Below are 22675 nucleotides of genomic sequence, written 5' to 3' on the forward strand. Positions count from 1 at the left end.
ACTGGCTAACAAATGGTGTTAAAGTGGTAGGATACTGCTCATCTAACTTCGTAATTAGTTTCAAGCTCAGCATCCGACTCCAATTGGGGTCGGAAGAATGGCTAGGAGAAGGTGCTCAACTAAATGAGGTGCATTTGGGCCCCCACCGTGGCTGTTGAGGTAATTCGCCACTGGTGTCCTGGGGCACACCCTACAATGGTTTTGCATGCCAGCCCAAGTACAAACCCTTCAGCACTGTACATTCATGATAGCTATGCCGACTAAGTACTAGCTTCTCACGGAGGTACTGCGCATGTGTGTGGGGGTATAAGAACGGAGTACTTATTCAACCAACATGCAACACAGCTCTAGCCCAGTCTCTTAGGATATAAAAATACTTTTTATTTCACAGCAGTACTCAATACTCCACAATTCAACTTCAGATACAAGCCACTGTACATGGTGGAACTTCTCCCACGTGGTACTAACACCATTAAGCCCCTCCTGGAGGACCCTGTGCATTGGGTTCACCAATAGTTACTATAAAAGTATGAGTCAGGCACAGGTGCAGTCTTGAATGCACCCCTCCCCCCCCCCTCCACCCCCAACCACCTGTCAAAAACAGACTGTTCACCTTGTTTTGAGTTTTTCACCTCTGGTGTGTAGTTTGTGAATTAGTAGCTTGTGGTATTGACCCTCCCTCCACTGCTCAAAGGACTAATTGGAGTCCCTTGCAAACGAAAACCCTCACAAAATTTCAAAAGGTGGCACTATTGTGAAATCTGAATTACTGATAAATTAGCGTTTATTAACTGCATGAATTAGGATAATGTAGAGAAATAGTGTCATGGAAAATGTTTCCACCGATGTGGCCGCCATAAGTTTGACGGAAATTAATAAGGAGTTTGTGTTTATAGTTTAAATGAAGTACAAATAAATTGTACTAGTAGGCTGTATTGACATGTTCGTACTATGTGTTTGCTTTCAAAACTTTAGGCCATAAGATTGCGAGGTTTGAGCCTAGTTTGTAAAACCTCATGTTAAGTTACATGACAATAATAATTAAATAAATGTACATGTTCTGTAAAAGTCGGGAATTAATATTGTTCACACGGAGTTGACCAAGCGATTTGTAGATGGCTTGAAACTTTCTCATGAGAACTACTTGTTGAAATGTCTTGCACTAGAAATGGTTACTGTGTATGCGACGCATTAGAAGAAGCTGTTCCCAGGACTGAACAATTGCCGCACTGGGATTGCAACAAAACTGTTACCTGACAAACCCGGCGATGGAAGCAGAAGAGGAACCAATCATCAACATGTGAACGTAATGGTTACGGACTACTTTGATGATTATTGTTTTTGTTTTGTATTGTATTTGCTGATTTGAAGTTATGAGCTATGGTGAAACCATTAAGCGTAGTCAAAAGGTCCATCAAACCTCTAAAGCGTCCCCTTAGCAACAAATTATAAAGGACAAAATAAGGTCAGATGCGCTCACACCCTCTCCATCCTTCTCCCTTCAGTGTCTGATGATCTCTCCAGACACAGGAAATAAACTTTTAATGTCTGGGGAAGCGGTTCCAGGACTATCTTGTGCCATGCCAACTCAGATGCATCAAATGGATCCCACTCTCACCATCATTCAGGCTCACTCACACAGGGAGCCCTACTACTGCAGACATGCTTCACAGTCCGCTCACTTACAGGAATTTCACAAGGGCCTCAATGCCACATCCTAGGAAACAAATGTTTTGGTCACACCATCAGTCTCAACAAACACTGTATGCTGTAATCATGTCTTTATGTGCTATTATCAGGACTGGGACAATAATCCTCTGTCCATTTATGACAGCATGTTTGGTTTACCCCTAGAGGTCACAGGATAAGTGCATCAGGGACAATGGTGTGGTGTGACAGTATGGCCAAAATTAGAATCAGGACACCAGATGCATGGAGTTGATTAATCAGGGCAGAGAGACACTGGTACACAATGCAGATGACATTCCCATCACAGCCCCCCGCATACTGAGGTCAGCAAGCAACTTCTTGGCAATCATCTGAGCAGAAACAGATGGACTATTTCCATTGGAAAGAACCATAACAGGCCAGTCATTTGGCTTCCAGTTACAAATATCAGTTGTCACACAGAATCTGAACAATTCCAGAACCCTGACATCACACAAATTGCAGGCACTTTGAAGCATTTCAAATATACAGAATGCCAGACTTATCTGGTCCTCAACTGAAAAAAACAAAATGCCAAAAAGTATAGTAGATAGCAACCACTACAGATGGAAAGTCACAAAAAATAGATAATCAAGCTTGTGCACGTGACAGGAAAATGAACTCTTACAAATGATAAATCGAGTACTTTAGGGCCACTGAAATACAAAATGGTACAAGGTGTAAACAGTCTGAGGACAGTCACTCTGGGTAGGATATGGGGGTAGCAACTGTAGACAAATTGATCAAACTGTTTTCAAGTCTTTCACTCATGAGTTTCTCTTTAAGTACCACAGCATGTCTACCAAACCATTCAAGATTACCAGGCATTTTAAAATTAGGCAAGCAATTTGTTTGAGGATTCAACCACAACTTACCAACTGAAATATAACAGAAGGATGAGAATAATGCCTTTTACTGCTCTGTAACAACTGAAAGTCCAAATCCTAGACACCTGCTCAACTGCAGAAACACAACAGTCCCATCTTAAGCATGGCCTGGATGCTAAACCAAACAACTTTTATGCAGCCCCAGGCACTAGGAGATGCATGTGCACAGCATGCAAAGGGTCACCAGAGGAGTGTTGAGCCCGGCAGCCTAGGGGCATCCACTCAAATGAGGTCACCAGTATGTGGTGGGCACATGTTCCCTCCTAATTTAACCCCTTCCCTCCCCCCCCCCCCAAAAAAAAAATCTAAATCCTGGTGTCATGGAGGGCCCAGCACCCTGGGTAGGGTTTTACAATGTGCCTTCATCTGAATCCTGAGAAGCTGATGCCCCAATGACTTGTCTCCTAATCCATGTCTTACCCTGCAACCAACCTCTCTGACTTTGGGGACAAGACAGGTCTCTCTGGACAAACAGATGTAATTAATCACCTACACATGCATATTGTGAAAGTGTGAATCCCAGTCAAGTGACTTATTTAGTACAATGTCACTCCCTGCCTTCAGCCTCCATGGACAATTCAGTTTGTCACATCTCACAAACACATATCAAAACAGAATTACACCAACTTCCCACTACTTTTCTGCCCTCAAATATTCACACACACCTCAAAACAAAGCATCTCCAAATGCACCCAAAGGCATCCTATTTCAGGAACCTTATTCTGGTGACATGGAAAGCATGGTGGTCTAGGTTAACAGACATTTCTTCCAGACCATGTCAAAATTAACCTATCCTTCAACCTCAACCCTCTCGATCCCAGAGCAACCCTAAGGTGCTATGACAAATCAGGTACTTTTACTAGGACCCTTTTAGTATGATTTAATGTCAAACTCTCATACTACTCTTCTCCAGTTTTTAAATGGTCCTCACAGGCCACCCAACAAATCAAACAAAGTAATCTCACATCAGACTCTGTAAGGAAAAATCTTGTGAACACCCAATACTACCACACAATCAATTCAATAAGTGCAAATATAGAATATACTCAAATTCATATGTTATGTCCCTTGTTCTACATCTGCCTCAAAATGTAGAATAACAGCCTCATTAAGGAGTCTACTAAAGCCTCAATCTGTTCCTGATCAACAACATTGTGCAGCACGTTTTAACCCCTTCTGTGCCGTGGACGTAATGGTTACATCCACCGGCACAGTGCTCCTGTGTCGAGGACATAACCATTACGTCTTCGGCACTGAGCTCAGATGGAGTGCTAGCGCTTCCTTTGTGGGCTTCACTCCCCCCCCCCCCCCCCCGGCAAGGATGGAAGTGGAAGACCTTCCCCTTCCACCCCCGACATCGGATGACGCCAGTGCGCATTGGCGCGCTGACCTCATCAGAGGCCACTTCCCCATCGTGCTGGAAGCTCAGCTTCCATCCAGCGCAATCGGAAGAGAAATGCTTTGCGTTCTCTTCCGATCATGTGATGGGGGCCTGAGAGGCTTCAAAGGGAAGGAAAAAAACGTCCTTCCCTTTGAAGTCTCTCAGAGCATTTCAGAAGGCAGATCCGGCATTTGAAATGCCCACAAGACACCAGGGATTTTTCTGTAACTAGAAATTGGCATAAGGGGAGCGACCCCTTGGGCAAGGGTCGCTCCCCAGGGGGGCAATTTTTTTCAAGGCCTTTTCTGCCCGGGGGGGGGGGGGGGTTGGGGGCTGAAACCACTAGGCGCCAGGGATCATTTTTTTTTTTTTTTAGAGTTTGGGAGTGACCTCTTAGGCAAGGGTCGCTCCCCTAGGGGGCACATTATATTTAGGCCATTTCTGCCCCCTTGGGGGCAGATCAGCCTATTTTTATGAGGGCAGTCTTGCCCCTCAAGGGGGGCAGAAACCACTAGACACCAGGGAGGTTTTTTTTATTTTTTTTTATGGCTAATTCACAGAAGGGGAGCGACTCCTTAGGCAAGAGTCTACTAGATGCCAGAGAATTTAAAAACACAGTGGGGTGGTGGCTACCAACCAGTATGGGCCTGGTTATGCCCCCACCCCAACTGAAGGGGCTAACAGCCTTTCAGCTCTCCCCCCGCCCTCTAACACATCTTATCCCACAACAAGCAAGAAGACATTGGATTATTTGGGGTCTTGGTTTTACATTTGGGCCACAAGAGCTTGGCCAACTCTCAAAATCGTCCCACTTGGAATGGTGAGGGCTGCACTTTATGGACTTTGAGACGCTGCCATGTAGAAAAATCCACAAGACCTAAACACATCTGAAAACTAAACATCTGGGTGATTCCAGGGTGGTGTGTTTCATATGCACCCTGCACCATTTTCTTACCCACAATGCCCTGCAAACCTCCAACTTTGCTGGAAATCACACATTTTCCCACGTTTTTGTGATGGAACCTTCTGAAATATGCAGGAATCCACAAAATTCCAACCACCCAGCATGGTCTCATCTATGCCGATAAAAATTCTGCTGCTCTGGTCAGCCTAAAAATGTTTTTTGTTTTTTTAACCAAACTGCCCTTTTGGACCCGCTTTGGTTACCCCCTCAATTTCGACATGTTTTTGGCTCTTCCCTGTCACAAGCACTTGGCCCATCTACACAAATGAGGTATCATTTTTACTGGGAGACTGAGGGGAACGTTGGGTAGTATGAAATCTGTGCTGGTGCGGTGATCCCACACAGAAATGTGGGAAAATGTGATTAAGCTAAAATTGAGGTTTGCGGAGGATTCTGGGTAAGAAAACATTGGGGGATCCACACAAGTCACACCTCCCTGGAGTCCCTTGGGTGTCTAGTTTTCAGAAATGTCTGGGTTTAGTAGGTTTCCCTAGATGGCTGCTGAGCCCAGAACCAAAATAATTCTGACCCCCACCCCCACCAACAAAAACAGGTAGTTTGGGATTTGATCATTTTGGTTTGTCCAGATAGTGTTTTGGGGCATTTCCTGTCAGTGGCGCTAGGCCTACCCCCACAAGTGAGGTACCATTTTTTTGAATCGGGAGACTTGGGGGAACGCTGGGTGGAAGGAAATGTGTGGCTCCTCTCCGAATCTAGAACTCTTGTCACCGAAATGAGGAAAGTGTTTTTTTGGCCACATTTTTAGGTTTGCAAAGGATTCTGGGTAACAGAACCTGGTCAGAGCCCCACAAGTCACCCAATCTTAGATTCTCCTAGGCCTCTAGTTTTCAAAAATGCACAGGTTTGCTAGGTTTCCCTAGGTGCCGGCTGAGCTAGAGGCCAAAATCCACAGCTAGGCACTGTTTTCTTTGTGAAAATGTGATTTGTCCACGTTGTGTTTTGGGGCATTTTCTATCGTGGACGCTAGGCCTAGTCACGCAAGTGAGGTACTATTTTTATTGGGAGACTTGGGGGTGGAGGGGACACAAAATAGCAAATCAAGTGTTATTGCTCCTTGTCTTTCTCTACATTTGTTCCTTCCAAATGTAAGACAGTGTGTAAAAAAGACGTCTTTTTGAGAAATGCCCTGTAATTCACATGCTAGTGTGGGCACCCGGGAATTCAGATATGTGCAAATAACCACTGCTTCTCAACACCTTATCTTGTAGCCATTTTGGAAATACAAAAGGTTTTCTTGATACCTATTTTCACTGTTTATATTTCAGCAAATGAATTGCTGTATACCCAGTATAGAATGAAAACCCATTGCAAGGTGCAGCTCATTTATTGGCTCTGGGTACCTAGGGTTCTTGATGAACCTACAAGCCCTATTTCCCCCCCGCAACCAGAAGAGTCCAGCACACGTAATGGTATCTTGCTTTCAAAAATCTGACATCGCAGGAACAAGTTGGAGTAAAACGTTGAGAAAAATGGCTGTTTTTTTCACCTCAATTTCAATATTTTTATTTCAGCTGTTATTTTCTGTAGGAAACACTTGTAGGATCTACATAAATGACCAGCATTGGTTTCTCACCCATTTCTGTCACTAACTGGAAGGAAGCTGAAAGCACAAAAAATAGTAAATAGAGGGTATGTCCCAGTAAAATGTCAAAAATGTGTGGAAAAAATTGGGTTTTCTAATTCATGTCTGCCTGTTCCTGAAAGCTGGGAAGATGGTGATTGTATCGCTGCAAACCCTTTGTTGATGCCATATCAGGGAAAAAACCACGAGCCTTCTTCTGCAGCCCTTTTCCCCCCCATTTTTTTGAAAAAATTAAATTGTTGCTCTACTTTGGCTAATTTCTTGGTCTCCTTCAGGGGAACCCACAAAGTCTGGGTACATCTAGAATCCCTAGGATGCTTGAAAAAAGGATGCAAATTTGGCATGGGTAGCTTATGTGGAGAAAAAAGTTATGAGGGCCTAAGCTCGAACTGCCCCAAATAGCCCAAAAAAGACACGGCATAGGAGAGGAAAAGCCCTGGCAGCAAAGGGGTTAAAGCACTAAACAAGAACATTTTTACCCCTTTACGACCTGCATTAAAAGAGCAACAAATAGTGCTCCAATTAAGGTTTTTCTAGAGATAACAAATATTGTACTCCAAAAGCATATATTTCCCACTTGGGCTTGATTATATATATATATATATATATATATATATATATATATATATATATATATAAAATTAAAAGTTGGCCAACTACTCACCGAGGAAGGCAGGTTGGAAGAGAGCCTCAGGAGCACGGAACCTCTCATTGCCAATGGTGATCACTTGACCGTCAGGCAATTCGTAGCTCTTCTCCAGTGAAGATGAGGAGGCAGCAGTGGCCATTTCCTGCTCAAAGTCCAGGGCAACATAGCAGAGCTTCTCCTTGATGTCACGCACAATTTCTCTTTCAGCTGTGGTTGTGAAGCTGTAACCCCTCTCGGTCAGGATCTTCATGAGGTAGTCAGTCAGATCACGACCAGCCAAATCAAGACGCAGGATGGCATGAGGCAGGGCATAACCTTCATAGATGGGCACTGTGTGGGTGACACCATCACCAGAATCCATCACAATACCAGTGGTACGGCCAGAGGCATACAAGGACAGCACAGCCTGGATTGCCACATACATAGCTGGGGTATTGAAGGTCTCAAACATGATCTATAGGTTAAAGAAATCAATTAGTATAGATATATTGACATAACCTGTACCCATGTTAGAAATTACACTTAACACTGCCACCCTGAAAATTGACCACGTTAAGTCACAAGTAAAAGAAACGGCTGCAAAAAGTAAATTACAACTAATCATATCTTTCCTGCTTGAAAATACATTACAATTTCCCTCAAAATGAAAAAAACAGTTGTACAATGGGGAAGAGGAGGATGTGGTAAACTAATTTAAAGCAGTCACGCTTTCAGACTAATCAGTGGCCAAATGGGCAGGATTCTGGATATCGTGCATTTTCCACAGCGTTTCTGAAACTATGAGATTTGAAAATTGTCAAGTTCTACATTTTTGCTGCATAAACAACTCTGTTGGAATGCCCATCAAATAGTCTTGTGGGTCCAGCATGTAAAATGTAGCTTTAGACTCTTGGGAACTCGAAACTGGTTTTAAAGAGATCATTCCATGTACATGCATTTAGGTACTTTCCAAGCTGCAAGATCGTCTATTAGCACAAGTCAGTCTTAAAATAGTAACTACACAAACTAACGTTATGGTATAATACAGATAGATTTACCCTCTCTCAAATACACACCCTTCCTCTTGACAACCTGCTTCCTTTTTTGGGTGCCTTTGGAGAGTGGATGTCCAACTTTAAATATGCTCTCATAACACTGGGGTTAAAGAAAGATACAACAAGCACAGGCAAAGCGAATAGATTTCACCACCTATGCGATATCTATTTTCTTGGTTAACGTCAGATGGGTGGACAGTAAGAGCGGCATGACAGATGATCAGGAAAGAAAGATACCTGGAGCACGAGGGAGAGGTTTGGGGACCATGGGAGAGGGTGCCAGGTAGTGGGAGCTACAGGATAAGAGAAAGGAGTAGTGAGCAAGAGACAGGGGGTACAAGCAAGAGACATATGTTGCGGGCAAGGGATCAGGAGAGACAGTAGGTGCCAAGAGTCTGGGTGGCAGGAAGCAAAAGAGCAGGCACCTTTGGGGCACAGGTCAACAGAGCACAGGTGGCGTGATGGAGGGAGCCATGCCACTTCATAAAATCTGTCCCCTGACTGGTTGGGAGGGTCGCTGTTATTGTAAGTGTGACATGGGGATCTGAGCCACCGGGACCTTTGAGGTGTTGAGCTCACTGGCTCCCTGCACACCGCCAGAGGTACGGTTCAGCCGCTCCACATTGATGCGCTTAGAGAGTGAGTGAGGAAAGACAGGACAGCGCTCTGACCCGTGTCAACCACAGATGTGTTCACACAGGGGATTAAAACCCATACAAAAGCTGGCAATCAGAGCAGTCAGAGTGAAAAGGTGCCTGCTGAGAACAAAAAGCAGCTTCAAGGAGCACATCTTGCCCCAGGTTTATTAGCACATATCTTCCCTGACAGCTGCCGCAGAAGCAGTCACAGACACTGCACATGCTGAAGAAACAAAATAAAAACACCGGGGACCCCAGGGCTAGCAGTAGGCATGTAATACTTCGGATGGGGCGGCTCAAGCTATAGAGCGGCAAAGGGGATTGGTAGGCCTATTGTCCAATGGGAAAAGAAACTTTGTAAAAAGTGGCGCGAAACCTTAAACGTGAGAGTTTGGGTGGGTGTGGGCTGCAGGGGGGCAAATGAGGGTTTGAGTCAAACCCGGCACCCACTTACAGGCAAACTTGTGGGGGAGGAGAAACAAAATGGATTAGGATTTGCCTTATTTCAACAGCTGTAACTAACTGCTACACAATGTCAGCATTTCAGCCATTTTGACGCACACTGATTAGTGCCCCCCCCCCCCCCACCCCCCCAATAGCAGAGGTAGCATTCAAAGCATGTGCATGCAGGCGGTCATTGGATTACTTTTTACTTTTGCGTAGCGCTTACAACCCCTATGTGGGATGCAGAAACTTTCCACACAGTACTGCATGTTTGAAATGTACACGTAAACTGTGTTGCGTCAGGATTGTAATCTATGACAGAGCCCCAGGGGTGGATGCTCAACCAACCGAGCCACCAGGCCGGGTGCAAACAGGACCAGTGACGTGTAAAGGGGTCGAGTTGATGTTTCATGATTTCACAAGTCAGCACAATAGTAGGCACAGTTCCTTGTGGAGAGTGCAGCGCGATTCCCTGGCCTGAAAACACAGACGTATCCCCAGGTCGCTGCTTGAGATGCAGTGCGATCCCTAGGACCGCGCAAGTACACAAAGAAAAGTACTGGGCTGCAGCAAGGCTGAGAACGCTGCACAACCCCTTAGGACCGCTCCGCCAACCCAAGGACTGGGAAGTGACAAAATGGGAGGGGACGTTGCACATAGTTCGTTGAGGACAACAAGACAACTTACATGGTCGCCTTACTGGCTGGCCATTGTCCGTGGTGTAGTGGCTGTTCGGAGTGGTTTTCAAAATAGCACCTGGTGAGTGAGTAGTCAGAGGAAGGATACTCTCAGCAGCCTATCTGAGTGACTGGAAAGAGTACTCAATCAAAGCTCCATGCGACGGCAAAAGCAAAGCTGGAAGAGCAGGAACTGAATGAAGGCGACAACGTGCCTGCCAATGAGGAGCATGTAAATCTGAGCTACAATGGAGTAGACGAATGGCAAGTTCAGGTAAGTATTGGGCATGTTCTAAGCCCTTTTAGAGCTTTTTTTTGTTTGTTTTTTAAAAAGATGTTGCGAGGCTAAACCTAAACAGCATAGACTTTGGAGTGGAGAAAAACTGGGCAAAGCTAGATAGTGAAGGATCCTCATTTTCTGGGAAAGTTACTCTAAATGTCAGGGAAAACAGATTTACTCACCTGAGTCATCTTTTCTCTGTTGGCCTTAGGGTTTAGTGGAGCTTCCGTTAAAAGTACGGGATGTTCCTCTGGGGCAACACGGAGCTCATTGTAGAAGGTGTGGTGCCAGATCTTCTCCATATCATCCCAGTTGGTGACAATACCGTGTTCAATGGGGTACTTCAATGTCAGAATACCACGCTTGCTCTGAGCTTCATCACCAACGTAGCTGTCTTTCTGGCCCATGCCAACCATGACACCCTGTGAAAGGAGAAGTTTGTCATGATAAAAACTATGAATTGACAAAGGAAAACTATTCAAGAAAATTCCTGAACTAATATGTACATTCCAAAGGACATTAGCTCGACAAGGCCAATAAGGGATCAGGTTAGTAAATATAAAGGGAGGCTAACAAAAAAAAAAAAAAAAAAAAAAAAAAAAAAAAAAAAAAAAAACACACACACACACACACACACACAATTGAGGTAATGGTACACCTCACAAGGCAATTAAATAAATAAAACGTAGGTAGGTCGGATGATTTCTGGTTTAGTCTTGTGAAGTTCACCCATACGTACCAATTAAGTTCTGTGTACAGAGTTCGACTACTACTGTTTATATCAGAAGCTTTCCTCTTGTGTCACAGGTTACCATGCTGTGGCCTTCCTTTTTGAATCCCTGCAACAACTGTCTTTATGTCCCAGTGGGGTCTTCCTCAAGAGGTTGATCCAACCTGTCAAGGAGCTGTTCTTTTGGCAAATCAGTGCCCACTTCAAAACAATACTTCCTATTACAAGCACACCAAAAGTAATGCTTGTGACATTTCCCTTTATGTGACTGATGTAACTGAAATGTTGTAAAGTCAACAAATTAGTATACATTACTCTTAATTACTGGAAAGAGACCACTACAAATGTAGGATTCGTTAATTTAAGTAGGTATTTTAATTACGTTTTGCTTTTACGTGTTCTTACTTATTGGCCTAAATATTAGGACATAAGCACTGCTTATGACAAGTTTTGAAACACCATCCCAACCATAAAAACTTGTGAATTTCAAAGATTCAGTTTTAGTTCCCACCATAATGAAAATGTCACTTACCCAGTGTACATCTGTTCGTGGCATCAGTCGCAGTAGATTCGCATGTTCTGCAATAGCTCGCCATCTGGTGTTGGGCCGGAGTGTTACAAGTTGTTTTTCTTCGAAGAAGTCTTTCGAGTCACGGGACCGAGTGACTCCTCCTTTTGTCTCCATTGCGCATGGGCGTCGACTCCATCTTCGATTGTTTTTCCCCGCAGAGGGTGAGGTAGGAGTTGAATTGTAGTAATAGTGCCTATGCAATGGAGTGACTAAGTATGCACCTATTTAAGGTTGAGATGATACATATATAAATAATTGAAGGTAACTTCCAAACTGCTACAGGCTCCCGGGGAGGCGGGTGGGCACATGCGAATCTACTGCGACTGATGCCACGAACAGATGTACACTGGGTAAGTGACATTTTCAGTTCGATGGCATCTGTCGCTGTAGATACGCATGTTCTGCATAGACTAGTAAGCAGTTATTTCCCCAAAAGCGGTGGATCAGCCTGTAGGAGTGGAAGTAGTCTGAAATAATGTCCTTAATACGGCTTGACCTACTGTGGCTTGTTGTGCGGATAACACGTCTACACAGTAGTGCTTGGTGAATGTGTGAGGCGTAGACCATGTGGCTGCCTTACATATTTCTTGCATTGGGATGTTTCCTAGAAAGGCCATGGTAGCACCTTTCTTTCTGGTTGAGTGTGCCCTTGGTGTAATGGGCAGCTGTCGTTTAGCTTTAAGGTAGCAGATTTGGATGCATTTAACTATCCATCTGGCTATACCTTGTTTTGAAATTGGGTTTCCTGCATGAGGTTTTTGAAATGCAATAAAGAGTTGTTTAGTCTTTCTGATGTTCTTTGTTCTGTCAATGTAATACATCAATGCTCTTTTGACATCTAATGTATGTAGTGCCCTTTCAGCTACGGTATCTGGCTGTGGAAAGAACACTGGAAGTTCCACTGTTTGATTTAGATGGAACGGTGAAATAACCTTTGGCAAAAATTTAGGATTGGTCCTTAGGACGACTTTATTTTTGTGTAGTTGTATAAAAGGTTCCTGTATAGTAAACGCCTGAATCTCGCTTACTCTTCTCAGGGAAGTAATGGCGATGAGAAATGCCACCTTCCAGGTTAGGAACTGTATGTCGCAGGAGTGCATGGGTTCAAAAGGTGGACCCATAAGTCTAGTTAGGACAACATTTAGGTTCCATGAAGGAACAGGTAGTGTTCTTGGTGGTATAATTCTCCTAAGGCCCTCCATGAATGCTTTAATGACTGGTATTTTATATAGGGAAGTTGAATAGGTAGTCTGCAGGTATGCAGATATTGCTGCAAGGTGAATCTTAATGGAAGAGAAAGCTAGGTTAGATTTTTGTAAGTGAAGCAAGTAACCCACTACATGTTCTGGAGTTGTGTGTAATGGTTGTATTTGATTAATATGGCAGTAGCAAACAAACCTCTTCCATTTACTTGCATAGCAGTGCCTGGTGGATGGCCTTCTTGCTTGTTTTATGACTTCCATACATTCTTGGGTAAGTTGTAAGTGCCCGAATTCTAGGATTTCAGGAGCCAGATTGCTAGATTCAGCGATGCTGGATCTGGGTGTCTGATGTTTTGGTTGTGCTGTGTCAACAGATCTGGCCTGTTGGGCAATTTGATGCAGGGTACCACTGATAGGTCTAGCAGCGTTGTGTACCAGGGTTGCCTTGCCCAAGTTGGTGCTATCAATATGAGTTTGAGTTTGCTTTGACTGAGTTTGTTTACCAGGTAAGGAAGGAGAGGGAGAGGAGGAAAAGCGTAAGCAAATATCCCTGACCAGTTCATCCATAGGGCATTGCCTTGGGATTGTTTGTGTGGGTATCTGGATGCGAAGTTTTGGCATTTTGCGTTCTCCCTTGTCGCAAACAAGTCTATCTGAGGTGTTCCCCAGAGTTTGAAATAAGTGTTCAGAATTTGGGGGTGAATTTCCCATTCGTGGACCTGTTGGTGATCGAGAGAGATTGTCTGCGAGTTGATTTTGTATCCCTGGTATAAACTGTGCAATTAGGCGAATTTGGTTGTGAATTGCCCAATGCCAAATTTTTTGTGCTAGCAGGCTTAACTGCGTGGAGTGCGTCCCTCCCTGCTTGTTTAGATAATACATTGTTGTCATGTTGTCTGTTTTGACGAGAATGTATTTGTGAACTATTATTGGTTGGAAAGCTTTTAGTGCTTGAAAAACTGCTAGAAGTTCTAGGTGATTGATATGCAGTTTTGTTTGATGTACGTTCCATTGTCCTTGTATGCTGTGTTGATCGAGGTGTGCTCCCCACCCTGTCATGGAAGCATCTGTTATTACGTATTGTGGCACTGGGTCTTGGAAAGGCCGCCCCTTGTTTAAATTTATGTTGTTCCACCACAGAAGCGAGAGGTAAGTTTGGCGGTCTATTAACACCAGATCTAGAAGGTGACCCTGTGCTTGAGACCACTGTGATGCTAGGCATTGTTGTAAGGGCCTCATGTGCAGTCTTGCGTTTGGGACAATGGCTATGCATGATGACATCATGCCTAGGAGTTGTAATACCATCTTTGCCTGTATCTTTTGTGTTGGATACATGCGTTGTATGATGGTGTTGAAATTTTGAATTCTTTGTGGACTTGGAGTGGCTACTCCTTTTGATGTGTCTATTATGGCTCCCAGGTATTGTTGTACCTTGCGTGGCAGAATTTTGGATTTTGTGAAATTGACGGTGAACCCTAGTTTGAAGAGGGTTTGTATGATATGATTTGTGTGATTTGAGCACTCTATTAACGAATGGGCCTTGATTAGCCAGTCGTCTAGATATGGGAACACATGTATTTGCTGCCTTCTTATGTGTGCTGCGACTACTGCTAGACATTTGGTAAAGACTCTTGGTGCGGTTGTTAATCCGAAAGGCAGTACCTTGAATTGGTAATGTATTCCTTTGAATACAAACCTTAGGTATTTCCTGTGCGATGGGTGTATTGGTATATGGAAATAAGCATCCTTGAGGTCTAAAGTTGCCATGTAGTCGTGCAGTTTTAGCAATGGCAATACTTCTTGTAGTGTGACCATGTGGAAGTGGTCTGATTTGATGAAAGTGTTCACTACTCTGAGGTCTAGGATTGGTCTCAGCGTTTTGTCCTTCTTTGGTATCAGAAAGTACAGTGAGTAAACTCCTGTGTTTATTTGTGTGTTTGGCACTAATTCGATTGCATTCTTTTGCAATAGTGCCTGCACTTCTATCTCCAGGAGATTGGAATGGTGTGTTGTTAAATTTTGTGCTTTTGGTGGTATGTTTGGAGGGAATTGTAGAAATTCTATGCAATAACCATGTTGGATAATTGCTAGAACCCAAGTGTCTGTAGTGATTTCCTCCCATGCTTTGTAATAATGACCTATTCTTCCCCCCACTGGTGTTGTGTGGAGGGGGTGAGTGACATGTGAGTCATTGTTTAGTAGTAGGGGTTTTGGGGCTTTGAAATCTCCCTCTATTTCTAGGGAATTGCCCTCCTCTATATTGTCCCCGAAAACCTCCTCTATACTGTCCCTGGTAAGTGGACGGTGTTGCTTGTGAGGTGCTGGCTTGTGTGCTTTGACCCCGAAACCCCCCTCGAAAGGGCGTTTTACGGAATGTGCTGTAATTCCCTCTGCTCTGCGGGGAGTAGAGTGCGCCCATGGCTTTGGCAGTGTCCGTATCTTTTTTGAGTTTCTCAATCGCTGTGTCCACTTCTGGACCGAACAGTTCTTTTTCATTAAAAGGCATATTGAGAACTGCTTGTTGAATCTCTGGTTTAAATCCAGACGTTCGGAGCCATGCATGCCTTCTGATAGTTACAGATGTATTAATTGTCCGTGCAGCTGTATCTGCAGCGTCCATGGAGGAACGTATCTGGTTGTTGGAGATGGTCTGTCCCTCCTCAACCACTTGTTTTGCCCTATTTTGGAAGTCCTTGGGCAGATGTTCAATGAGATGTTGCATCTCGTCCCAGTGGGCTCTGTCATAGCGCGCAAGTAGTGCCTGGGAGTTCGCGATGCGCCACTGGTTTGCAGCTTGTGCTGCGACTCTCTTACCAGCTGCATCGAACTTGCGGCTTTCTTTATCTGGGGGTGGTGCATCTCCAGATGTGTGAGAGTTGGCCCTTTTCCTAGCTGCTCCTACAACAACAGAGTCTGGTGGCAGCTGTGTAGTGATGAAAACCGGGTCCGTAGGAGGCGGCTTATACTTTTTTTCCACCCTTGGTGTGATTGCCCTACTTTTGACCGGCTCCTTAAATATGTCTTTTGCGTGCCGGAGCATACCAGGGAGCATAGGCAGGCTTTGGTAGGAGCTGTGGGTGGAGGAGAGTGTGTTGAACAAGAAATCATCCTCGACCTGTTCTGAGTGGAGGTTTACGTTGTGAAATTGTGCTGCTCTAGCCACCACCTGAGAGTACGCGGTGCTGTCTTCTGGTGGAGATGGCTTTGTAGGGTATGCCTCCGGGCTGTTATCTGACACTGGGGCGTCGTATAGGTCGTATGCGTCCTGATCTTGGTCACCCTGGCTCATGGTGGTGTGAGCTGGGGAGTGTGATGGAGTTTGTGCTGGTGAAACGTTAATCACGGGCGGAGGAGAGGGTGGTGGTGTAACTCTTTTCACCACTTTTGGTTGTGGTGCTTGTTCCGTCTGGAACTCCAACCTTCTCTTTCTCCTAATGGGGGGAAGGGTGCTTATTTTTCCTGTCCCCTGCTGAATGAAGATACGCTTTTGCGTATGGTCCACATCAGTTGCTTGTAGCTCTTCCTCAAACCTATGCTTTTGCATTTGGGAGGTTAGCGAGTGCTCTTCTGTATAAGAGCCTGAAGCTGGGTCGCTTGCAGTTTGTTTCGGCATCGAAACTTTGTCTGCGTGTTTTTTCGGCTCCGAGGTGACTTTTTTCCTTTTCGGGGCCGAAACCTCTCGGCATCGATCTGTTTCGGTGCCGCTGTCTCGGCGTCGAGCCGTGTCCACACCGGCATCTCGGTGTCGAGGCTTGTCTCCAGCACTTTCTCGGTCCCGAGAAGGCTGCGTGCCGGTGTCTCGACCGGAGTCGGCCGATCTCGGCACTGTTTGGGCCTTTTTCGGTGCCGACGGTCGGTCACCGAATTTATGGGTCGAGCCATGGCCTGGTGGCAGTGGCGTCCCCTGGGCCTTGTAAATGTTTCTTTGTGTGGTTTTCGACGTCTTACTCACGGTTTGTGTATCGTCGAATCCTTCAGAGTCTGAGTCTTGGATCGAGAAGGTACCTTCTTCCTGTTCCTCGAACTCCCGTTGGGCTGTCGGTGCGGACGCCATTTGAAGTCTTCTGGCTCGACGGTCTCGGAGTGTTTTTCGGGACCGGAACGCACGACAGGCCTCGCAGGTGTCTTCGCTGTGCTCAGGTGACAGGCACAGGTTGCAGACCAAGTGTTGGTCTGTGTAGGGGTATTTATTGTGGCATTTGGGGCAGAAACGGAACGGGGTCCGTTCCATCGGCGTTCTTCAGCACGCGGTCGGGCCGACCAGGCCCCGACGGAGGATCGAAAAACTACCCCGAAGGGCACTGGAGCTCTTCGATCTTCGATGCGGTGTGGAATCTAAGTACGCCGATCCCGAACGCAACAATACCGACGAAAATCTTCCGAAATTAGCTAATTTTCCGTTCTGAAACTCGGAGCGACAGGAACACGTCCGAACCCGATGGCGGAAAAAAAACAATCGAAGATGGAGTCGACGCCCATGCGCAATGGAGACAAAAGGAGGAGTCACTCGGTCCCGTGACTCGAAAGACTTCTTCGAAGAAAAACAACTTGTAACACTCCGGCCCAACACCAGATGGCGAGCTATTGCAGAACATGCGTATCTACAGCGACAGATGCCATCGAACATACACTAACTGCTTTTTTTTCCACAAGTGTATTTAAGATTATTTTTTAAACCTATTTTAAAACCTTTAGTTGTTAAAACCGTAGCTAACCAGAAAACTAAGTTAATTTGTTTTTTTCAGTGAATATTGTCTTGTTAAAAGTCTTACACCACAGAGTTTCCTGTATGCAACCTATGACAAGCGCACACCATCCGGGCTGCGGACAAAAACTTGCTGCACAAAGAAGTTGGTCTAAGTCCAGGGCCTGCTTTCAATGACTGCATGTGGCCCTCCGAGTCCTCATATCCTGTAATTGTGGCTGCAACATTTTTATTGAAGTTGCAGACAGCCAATTAGTTCATTCTGGATTTGCAGAACTTAAACGGAAGATGAGATAAAGCTCCCTCGTCCTTTTAGATTTTATTATTTTTCAAATTTTAGGTCCAAGGAGATCTGTGAAATTGGGTTCACAGATCTCCACAAAAGAACGGTCCAGATCTTTTTAATTTTACTTCACAATACCCAGACAAAACATTGTATCCACTAACTTCTCAAATATAACTTAATGGATTTACGCCAAACAAAGCAAAGGTAGGTCCTTGAGCCAATTTCTGTTTTCATACCACGTTTGGTGCATTTCCGCTCACATTTTTTCTGCATCAGAAAGAGCAAAGGTTTCTAAGAGAATTAAAATAAGAAATAAAGCCCCTATTCTATGTCCTCACTTAAAATATCTGCATGAACCTTGCATTGTGGAACAGAAAAATGGATGAACTTTATAAAATTGTAGATTCAAATGGCACCAACATTATTCAAATAATGCCTTTTTAATGGAAATGCTAATCTAACCATAACTGGCATTCACTATCGCACCCTGTATTTATTTATATATAAATAAATACATATTTTACAGTTCCTATGATCTCCACCTTCTACCCAATTGGCGCAGTCTAAATAAGCAGAACTGGAACATATGGGTGAACAAAGACACTTAACACAGCAGTGAAATATCAGACATTATGGATATAAGAATCTGATAACAGGTAGGTCTGTGCTACGCTCAGAACATTCGACAACTAGCACCACAATTCTGAACTAAGCCATTAAACTGCAGAACGATGCACAGCACGAACATTTATTATACTGCAAAAGCAACGTTCTTTGTGTTAACTAACAACTTTGCTGGTTAAAAATCCCAAAAGCACAACAAAAGGTCTGCACAGACCACATCCATAAATCTGGTATCAGATCAATTCACATGTTTAACAATATAGAGATTACTATAGAACAACAAAACAATGTTTAGTGGATGGATTCGATTAGTCTGCTTGAGGCACATACACAGCACCAGATTTAGGTGTGGATATAACTAATTTATTCTACGCTTAAATTAAAGATAAAATGGAATTTTTATTCCAGATTCCCTTTAACTAAATGTCCTTTATTCCCAAAGGATGGCTTGTTTGAATGATTGCTACCTCTGGCTGGACTTTATATACTCGTACTGCCTTCCCGACTCTGTTCAAGGATAATGAAGGCGGCAGCAGCAAAAGCATAAAGTAAAGATGCTACTTACCCTTTGAACCTCTGTTCTGTACATTCACATGCTTAGAAAACTCCTACCATCCAGTGTTGGTCTGACATTTTCAGTTTGCTTTTCTTCAGAGAAGTCACAAAACAGTGTGACACTTTTTCTTGGTATACACTGTGCATGGACACAGATTTCATTTTGAATGCTTTTCACACAGCAGGCAAGTGTGTATGGAACATCAACCTACATATGGTGCATCTAGCACAGTGTGCAGTGAAAGAGTAAGATCTACAAAAGAAAGGTATCAAGGGGAAGTGACAGCACTACATGTTATGTACAGAAGCTCACAGCGTAAGTAACGTTTCCATTTGTAGCATATGTGGCTACAGATACACATGCTAAGCACAGATTGTGAAGAAGTATCCTCTAATAGTGGTGGACGACAGGTGTCTGAAAGATATTTAACAGTCTACCCACAATGGCTGCCTTACAAATATCTGCTAAATGGATGTTTCCTAGGAATGCCATGGCCTCACCCTTCTTGCACGTGGAGTGTACTCTTGATGAAGCAAGTAGAAGCCCCCCTCCTCTGCCTTTGCTTCAAGGTTTCAGGTTTGAATACATTCCATCTAGCAATGTCTGCCTTGGAGGTGGGTTGCCCGCTGAGGCTCTGCAAAGGAGTCAATGAGCGGATTTGATTTATGGATTGGTTTGGTGTTGTGAATGCAGAATATAATACAAGAGCTCTAGACATCTCATGTGTGGTGTGCTCTATCCACAACAGGATCTGGCTGTGGGAAAAAGACAGGGAGCTCTATTGTTTGGTTGAGGGGGGAGAGTGACAACACCCTAGGTGACAACCCTGTCATTGTGAACTTGAGAGAAGGGCTCTTATAGAGTGAACACTTGCAGTTCAGTAATGGTCACCAGGAAAGCCACCTTCCAGGAGAAGACGTGAAGGGCGCAGGAGTGTAGCGATTCAAATGTTAGTATCATAAGCCTTGTGAGGGAAATAGTGAGACTCCACACAGGAGCATAATATACTCTAGAGGTTTCAACCCCCACAAGACAGCCCACAAAAGCCTTAGTCACCAGAATTCTGAACAGGATCGGATGTTCCCTATTCCGCACGTAGACTGAAACCACACAATGTGAACAGATAGCAGGTGTAGAAAGGCCTTGAAGCAAAGGTTAGGCAACAATATGCTAGACAGTAGGTTTTAGAGGGCCCAGGTTCTTGTAAATAGTGACAAACCTCTAATTTGGCAGTGTAACAGAGATATGGTGTCTGCGATTGAGCTTCCTTTAATGACATATGTTCCTTGTTAAGGTTAAAGAACACAATTTTAGGACCTCAGGTGCCATATCGCAAGGTTGTGTTGCCCAGGGACTAGATACCTTACTCACTCTTACCAATGTATGAGAAGGTCCAGCCTGATCCAAAGTCGCTTGTGGAGACTGACCAACATCTCTGCTAGAGTGGATTACTATGTATTCCAGGTTGAAGCTATTAGAATGAATGTCACTGAGGTGTGCCTCACCCTGTTGGGAGACAGTGGAAGAGGTAGAAAAGCCCAGGTAAATGTTACAGAACAATTTATCCATAATGCATAGACAAACAATGGTGGCTGGGGGTACCTGGAAGCAAAGTTTGGGAGCTTTGCATCTTCTGAAGTGACAATCATATCTACGTGCGGGATGCCCCAATGTTGGACATACCCGTGTAGGATTTGAGGGTCTAGTTCCCAATTGTGGACTTTTGATGCGTCCTACTTGGCATGTGCAAACTTTACACCCAACAAGGGAGATGTCCGGCCATGAAAAAAAACTAGGGGTGGCATGCCCAATGCCAAATCTCCTGGCCTAACTGGGGATTGTGTGCTGCCCTGCTTCAGTAGCTAGTACGTGGCATTCTTGCTTTCCACCTAGATTAGGACTACTTTGTTCCAAATGACTTGTAAGAAGACTTTGAAAGCTAAGTGAATGGCTAGCAGCTCCAGGGAATTGTGGCAACCCTGTTGGGACGGCACGCTCCCAGGGCAGTCATGTTGGTGAAATCAAGGCCCATCTGTGGTGATGGTAACCTGTGGTACTGGGCCTGCAACAGGCATGTCTTGTAACAAGTTTCTGCTGTTACACAAATGCAGAAGGTGTTGTGTCTTGCACAACACTAGATCTTCCCAAATAGAACCAGCATGTGACCACTGAGCCGTGAGGCACTTTGTAGGAGGCACATATGAAGACTTGCATGTGGAACAATAGGGATGCACAAAGCCATCAATCTTAGAAGGCACATGACTGTTCCCACCATGAGCTGACAATTGGGCTGAAAAATAGCTGCATCCAAAAGAATGTCTGCTTGTTCGGTACACTTTGTGTGACTGCCTCCCACACAGGCTCTGGGAAGGATTGGTACTGCAGAGGCTTAAGGTGTGATGTGGCCAGGCTGTGGGGTAGGTGCACTGCCCTCTGTATATGGGCTAAACAGTGAAACCTACTGCAGCCATTGACCAGGAAATTGACAAGGTAGGGAAAAACATGAATGCCCTCCCTTCGAAAATGTGCTGCCACTACTACTAGGCACTCTGTTAACACCCTTGGTTCAGAAAGGGTGCACTCTGAATTGCAGTTTTGTCAACTAACCACAAAGCAAAGGTACCGACTAGGAGCAGGGTGGCTAGGTATGTGAAATTAGGCATACCTGTGACCGAGCACTGGCATGCACTAGCCCTGTTGAAGGGTGGGGGATGTGAGGTGACAACCTGCAGAGCAGTCACATGACAATGTTCAGTTAGGTCTCTCAATCGATACATCCTGAGGTCAAAGATAAGTGAGTGAGCTGCTCACTTAAGGCATGAGGAAGTAGCGGGTTGACACTGCTCCCTTAATGTTTTGAGGCAGCTTCCATGGTGCCCTTCTGTCGGGAGTGCAGCTCTTCATCCAGGAGGAAGAAGTGTTCTTTGCAAAGTGTGTTTACACAGTGGGATGCTGGGAGGAGTTGCATGGAGCTTAAGGCAAGAGCAGTGTTGGACCACCTCTAGAATTCACTGATTGGGAGTTGTCCTCCCAGTGCAAGAGGGACCATGTAGTACCTCCACAACACATGTGTGCCAGGGTTGGTGGGGAGAGATGGTGAAAGGTGGAGCTTACCTTGCCCTTACCCCTGTTGCTACCACTGTAGTAGTCTACTGTACCCCCCTTCCCGCTTGCAGATGCCAGCACTGCTGCTGCCAGCCAGGAGCGCAGCTGCTGGGTATAGTAGTCTTTGCTCCTCATCCCCTGTCCGCATCAGGGTTGCTTTGTCCAAAAGGAGCCAGTGTGGAGCATTTTGGAGAAAACCTATAGACTCTGTGGTCTCCATGTTTACTATTTTCTAGCATCTTCTCAACCTCTAGCTCAAAAAAGTGCTCCCCATCAAACAGGAAGCTGAGGAGATGCTGCAAGACCTCAGTTTTGCACCCGAAGATATAGAGCAAGGTGTAGATTCTAAAGAGAACACTTGTATTAATGCCACAGAGGCTGTCTGCAGCATCCAACAAATTCCGGCAGTCTAGGACCTCAGGTGCCAGAACACATTGAGTTGCCCAAGGTCTAGATGCCCGACTCGCCCTTGATGCTGCATGAGAAGGTCCGGCCTGATCCAAAGTCTTGACCTTGCTCTGAACACCATTTCCGCAACACGCTTTCTGTACTTCTATGAGAGATGCTTGAGGTAATCCTACATCTCATCCCCCTGGGAACCTTTTGTACCTCGACAGGAGTGCCAGGGAACC

General features: G+C 44.9%; 1 protein-coding gene across 3 annotated transcripts in view; it reads right to left on the reverse strand.

Moving 5' to 3' along the window:
• The window catches only part of LOC138261231 (actin, cytoplasmic 3), a 62078-nt gene that overhangs the window by 15263 nt on the left and 24140 nt on the right, over positions 1-22675 (reverse strand). For all 3 annotated transcript variants that reach the window (XM_069209996.1, XM_069209994.1, XM_069209995.1), the window contains exons 3-4: positions 10447-10686; positions 7207-7645 (exon numbers count right to left, since the gene is read on the reverse strand). In XM_069209996.1, the coding sequence (XP_069066097.1) occupies positions 7207-7645; positions 10447-10686 (679 nt within the window). The remainder of the gene's footprint in view (positions 1-7206; positions 7646-10446; positions 10687-22675) is intronic.

The sequence above is a fragment of the Pleurodeles waltl genome, chromosome 10, assembly GCF_031143425.1.
Source record: "Pleurodeles waltl isolate 20211129_DDA chromosome 10, aPleWal1.hap1.20221129, whole genome shotgun sequence".
NCBI lineage: Eukaryota > Metazoa > Chordata > Amphibia > Caudata > Salamandridae > Pleurodeles > Pleurodeles waltl.